General features: G+C 44.0%; 1 protein-coding gene across 1 annotated transcript; it reads left to right on the top strand.

Moving 5' to 3' along the window:
* The first annotated feature begins 2,095 nt into the window (after positions 1-2,095).
* On the top strand, positions 2,096-3,439 carry gpr151 (G protein-coupled receptor 151). The gene has a single exon (XM_071517725.1). It carries the CDS (start codon positions 2,096-2,098, stop codon positions 3,437-3,439), a length of 1,344 nt encoding a protein of 447 aa, XP_071373826.1.
* Positions 3,440-6,041: the final 2,602 nt, after the last annotated feature.

Below are 6,041 nucleotides of genomic sequence, written 5' to 3'. Positions count from 1 at the left end.
TGGGGGTTCGATGTAGTGGGTGCGGGAGGGGGGAGGGACTGAGTACAAGGCAGGAGTGTGAATGTTTTTAAAATGAAATGTTAACTTAGGAATTTTCTTTTTCTTTTTTTTTTTCTCTATAAACAAAACAAAAAAAAAATCCACTCAAGTCCCAAGTGGAGAAAGTGCTTGAAGCCATGTAGTCAAAATTACATTATAGCACTGGCTACATGCTTGTGAGTTCAGGGGTGAACCCATCTACTTTTACGCTGTGATGTGTACAAAGTAAGTGTTGCCCTTATCACACTGCAGTCAACCTGATGTCATCAGTTTGAAAGAAAATCAACTTTGCAAAAGAGATGCTGAACAAATTGCTCCAAATTCCTCTTTGTTTTTACCTTACTTGGATAGTACTTTGAAAATGATCTGTAGATGGAAAAACCATAAACTTTTCATATCATGTATTCTTGAACGTCAACCTTAGATCTGTTGGCATAAGATAATGCTAGCATAGCTCTTGAAGTCGGTGTTGCATGTGTTGCATCTGATGAAACTGACAGCCTGCATATAGTTATTTGAACGTCTACAGATCATTTAAAGCACTATGCAAGTAAAATAATGACTACGGTTGCTACTAGAAGTAGCCTGTTTCAATGTATTTGATTTCAGACTGTTGCGGTGCCTGTCCATGTTTCTCTTCTGGCTGAAGATGGGTAACTTGGAACAGTTGCAAGTTGTATTTTAGCACTTATCTCTGATCAGTTTGGAGACCCGCCGCTCAATTAGCTCTATTTGAGGGAGGGAAGGGCTTGTCTGAGATCAGTGCTAAGAGCCAACTGCCTTAGAGGAAAGCAGACAAGGGACTAAATGGACTCTGTGAAATCAGGGAATTATTAAGTGTGATTCCTTTAAACAGTAATGTCTTCTAAACAACCTCCTTTGTGAAACTTCTAATTGAAACAAAAACTTTTATAGCTCAGAATGTATTGAAATGCAATTAATTACCATGCAGTCTTTATGCTTACTGGACTTTCTTTGAATAAAAAAGAATAAAGATGTGCAAGTTCAAATCCTGCATTGTTGGACCTCTTCTGTTACACTGCTAACACAAATATTAAATGTCAATTTATAATTGTGTTTTCAAAAGAGACTGTGCTGTGAATTCAAATGTGCTGCTTGTGGTGCAAGGGCGCTCTCATGTGGATGAAAAGTGGAACAGACGAGTTAAACGTGTACAAATTGCCAGTCTCTTGGCTCCGACTTGTAAAGAAGACAGGAAACTCGATTTTTCATCCACTGGCCACAGTGGGTGGTTTATTTCAAAGTGTGCAAGCTCACAATTTCACCCATCATTTTTTCTATTTTTAGACCAGAAAAAGAACTTCAAAATGAAAGTTGCTTTCCTGCCAAAATAGCTGATGGGCTACAGCAAAACTGTAGCAAACTACAGCCAAAAATATATCTGGACTGCGGGTGGCTGCTGAATTTCCCACCTCGCCTCATGTTGTGTGTGTAATAAATTGTTCCAATCTATCATGGCTATAATGACATTGATTTTGCACCTAAAATCCTACATCATCAACACTCCTATTTACAACTCTTTTATTGCATCTGTAAATACTATATAATGATGTGAGAGCCGTATTGCAATAGCCAGTCATCCATTGAACAAACGTTTACTCAAATTAGAAATCCTATACATTAATGTGTCATGCGGTGCAAATTATTCCAGAGTTTTTCTAATTGGCCCCGTGAGGCTGTCGACGACATACAGTCTGTCAGCTGGGGACAGCAGCTGTCAATCAAACAGCATCTTTATAACCAAGCGCACAAACTCCCGCATCCTTGTGTCTCAGGATAAACCCGGAGACAGACAGGAGCTCCTCTGTGATCATTGATTGTCAATCGATCCGTTCTCTGATGCGATTATTATAAGAGGTTTAGATTGAGAGTGATAATATTTCTAGATATATTTTGGTTTTTATACCTTTCTTTGGCACACTTGCATTTCTGGAAATCTTTCTACCTTCATATTTTTTAATCACTTTTATCTCTTCACATCTCCTGGCTACCTTTGACGGTCTTTTTGCATCAGTCCACCATCTTATTGGATAAGATGGATAAGTTAAGTGGGAACAATGCGACTGTGGTGAACAGCTCCATAGACAGGTGGTCATTCAACGAGCGCGGGTCTTACCAGCACCTGGACCCCGGGGAGCTGAAGGTCCTGGTGCCGGCCATTCTGGGAGTCATCTGTATGTTGGGCCTGGCTTGTAATCTCACTGCAATGGGCATCTTAGTCTCCAATGCTCACAAGGGCAAACTGTCTCTCATCAACTCCCTCATCTTTAACCTGATGTTCGCTGACGGCCTGGTGCTGGCGTTCACTGTGCCTTTCCGGGCGGCCGCCTACTCCAAGGCCAGCTGGACTCTGGGCTGGGCGGTGTGCAAGACGGCGGACTGGTTCCTCCACTCCTGCATGGCAGCCAAGAGCTTCACAGTGGCGGTCATGGCCAAAGCCTGCTACCGCTACGTGTCCAACCCCACCAAGCAGGTGAGCATCCGTCTGGGCTCCATCCTGGTGGTGCTGTTCTTCACCTGGCTGTCTGCCTGCTCTGTCACCGTCCCTCACTGGCTGTTCACTACGCTGCAGAGCGAGAGCCGTGGGCTGGTGTGCGTGCTGCTGGTTCCTCCAGAGGCCCGGGACTTCATGACTGTGTACGTCAAGGCGTACCCCCTGGGGGTCTTCTGTGCGCCCCTGAGTTTTGCGCTGCTGTATTTCTGGAAGGCGTACGGCCGGTGCCAGCGGCGCTCCAGTAAGACCCAGAACCTGCGCACCCAGATCAGATCCAGAAAACTCACCTTGATGCTGTTCAGCCTGACCGTAGCCATGGCCATCCTCTGGCTCCCACAGTGGGTGGTGTGGGTGTGGGAGCGTCATTTGGCGGAGAAAGAGAGCGAGGGAGCCCAGCCTTTCGTCTCTTCTCCTCCCCTTCTCCTGTCACTCTCTGCTCAGCTGCTCACCTTCTCCCTCTCGCTGGTGAACCCGCTCATAGTTCTCTCCCTCTCCGAGGAGTTCAGAGAGGGCTACCGGGGGCTGTGGAGGCGGCTGACCCTGCGCAAACAACCTCCACCCAAGCCGAAGCCTGGACCCCATAACCCCACTGCTCTACAGTCGCCGTGCCCCAGACCGGAGACCTCAGGCCAGCTGAGAGGGGACCGGGGCCTTTGCTCGAGCCCCAGTCAGGGTCCCAGTAGAGAGGCTCAGCCCCAGCCCCAGCCCCAGCCCCAACCAGAGCAAGGTGGAGGAGGAGGGAGAGAAGCAGACGGGGTGAGCCTCAAAGATGGGATCGTCTTGCCTGACGTGGAGCAGTTCTGGCACGAGAGAGAGACTGGATCGCTCACAGATGAAAATGATCCTGTGCCTTGGGAGCACCAGAGCAAGGAAGAGAAGAAGTAGCCTAACAAACAAGGGCCGCATTCTAATCGATCTTAAACATATTTGTCTTCAATACAATCCGCAGACAGCAGCAGCAGCAGCTGCATCGCCTGACCTCAATTTACTGGACTGCTGAGAGCTGCAATGTAGAATCACAACATAAGAACATAATCATTGGTATTCTGTCAACTGTGTTTATGATATTATTCAAAGGTAAGAAGTGCAATCGGTGTGTGGAATAAAAATAGAGCAGTACCTTATGTGCATTTGATATAGACTGCAAAATTGTCTTTGATTTTATCGTTTCATGAGGCGTTTGAAGAGCTACATTTTATTCACTGTCAGCTGTAAATAAAAGCTTCCAGTAAGGTGGATGGCAATGTAAATTTAATATATATAGATTTATTCTCATTATGCCATATTGTGAATGAACACTGTAACATTTCTTACAGATTTATTGAAGAAATTGATCGATTACCAAACAATTCAAAACTTTGAGATTGGGGTGCTGCAAGAAAACCTCATGACCACCACAAATTTGTGTGACAGCTTAATTGGGGCTACATGTTGTCAACATCTTAAGTGTAAGTGTTTTTCACCAAATCATCATTTGTACATAATTATAAAGTGATATGTGGAAGTGGAAATCTTTGATGGGAAGTTTTTGATGTGACAGTGAAAAAGTCTGTGTTCCCTCTCCTCTTTCTGTGAGGGAGATTGTTTTGTATTCATCATGTACTTCAACAAACAATGTTTACAATAAAGACTATCCTAAAAATGGAGCTGATGTGAGGTAAAATTATCTTTTGTGGTGTCCAAAAGTGTATAGATGAGAAGAAGAGTATAGAAGCACAAGAAGAGTATACCGTAGTTTGTTTGCATCTGTGTTTAGTCCAACCAGTTTATGTTCCTATGTACATGTAATTAGTTCAATTAAATCATATACATGCACAGGCACAAAGATACACACACACACACACACACACACACACAAACACACACAGTCCTAATGACATGAATCAAACATCACCGGATGGACTCCTGTTGGCTCTGGGCCATTAAATACATTATCATAAGGGCACACATTAAAATTGCCATGGGCTCTAATTAGAGGTAAAGGGCTTTCCTCTGAACTCAGACGGCCTCATTTGAGTGGACTCACCGCTGTGGGAGACTCATAAGGGATTCTCTCATCATTGATCTGAATAAACATGATAGGTCAAAACCTCGCTGTTATCATGGAGTAAACAAGATGAGAGGAAATGATACCCCAGCTGATCTGTGATCGATTTTGACTGTCTGCTGTAACAGCAACCCAACTGTGCTGAACACTGAGTCCTAAACACTGCTCATTTTCAGTCTATAGATCAAAGATCTATATTCAAAATTGTAGTGACCTTTTGGGGTTTAGTGTATAGGAAGGTTTGTATAAAAAGGACTGGTGAAAAGTGCAATGAAAAGAGAGCGGAGGAACATTTAGGATAGAAGAGTTAAACCATAGTCCACCCAACACCTCTCTTCTCTCCCTCCCCCTCCCAGATGACATTTTTCCTCTCATTAATCATTTATGGTGACCTTTCGCTGCCAGAGGCAAGTACCTCAATCAGAGGAACACTTAACCATATAACCCACCACCAGTCCCTAGGCTAGTGACAGCCCCTAGCCCATAGTCATATATATCGTATACTTCTATTGTTCACTATTTTCACAACATTCTTCAACCCTCTGGCGTCATGTGGAGGACTAACAGTTAAACATTACAGTTCAGTCAGTCAGTTCAGTCAATCAGCCAGTCTCAGTGCCTTAAGTGCTCATATTTGGTAGACTATTGGTGAAGACTGCAGACAGTAAGATTTAAAAAAAAAAAAGAGTGTTGCCTTTTACTCCTTTGAAGGTATTGTTCTAGTTTTCTATTTGCTTGAGGCAGAGCAGCCAGCCAAAAACTCTGAGGAGCGCACTTGTCTTTCTTCTCAAATGATTACATTTTACTTGAGGACACTGAAATCTTGTTTTTCTCTCAAATGCATTACAGAGCTAGACACATTTGTTCATAGTGTTTTTTTACTACATCTTTTACTCTAAAATAGCATGGTCAATATCAAGAAAAGCACTTGTATCGGTGCTGTGTTGAAACAAAGAATGGTACATCGTTGCACTGTGATAATAGATCAGGCATGCTAAAATGACACCTAACAATGTGAGTTCAGGATAAAGATCGGCTGAAAGGAAAATGTGAGCAGAGTGTACAGAAAAATAGAGAGCAAATGGATGAGAAAAGTAATGAGATCTTCAACATCACAAGTGAGAAAAACAACTCAGGCTTAATTAGGTCATTATTCAAGGCAGGGGTGCTTTCAGCAGGTGAGCTCCTCTCTTCACTGCTCTCCTCGCTGTGCCCCCTCCTGCCGTGAGGGGAGGCGGGGGTGTCACCCCTGTGTTTTATCCCTCAGCCAATCATCATCTCTAATGAATGACACTCCACAGGAAGTGACATGCTAGTTAACACTAATTATGCTCAGCAGGAGAGGCTGGCTGCAATTAGGCTACATGCTAAACCTTTCCCTGCCAATGCCCCGTCTCCCTCTGAGTAACCGTTACCCTGCCCTCCCTTTGGTGCTTTGGA

The sequence above is a fragment of the Centroberyx affinis genome, unplaced genomic scaffold (assembly GCF_046629955.1).
Source record: "Centroberyx affinis isolate AG114_WGS23_722 - 3 ecotype Tasmania unplaced genomic scaffold, CSIRO-AGI_Caff_v1 ptg000514l_1, whole genome shotgun sequence".
Classification (NCBI taxonomy): domain Eukaryota; kingdom Metazoa; phylum Chordata; class Actinopteri; order Beryciformes; family Berycidae; genus Centroberyx; species Centroberyx affinis.
The sequence above is the reverse complement of the archived record's forward strand: the minus strand, read 5'-3'. Positions and strand labels throughout refer to the sequence as shown.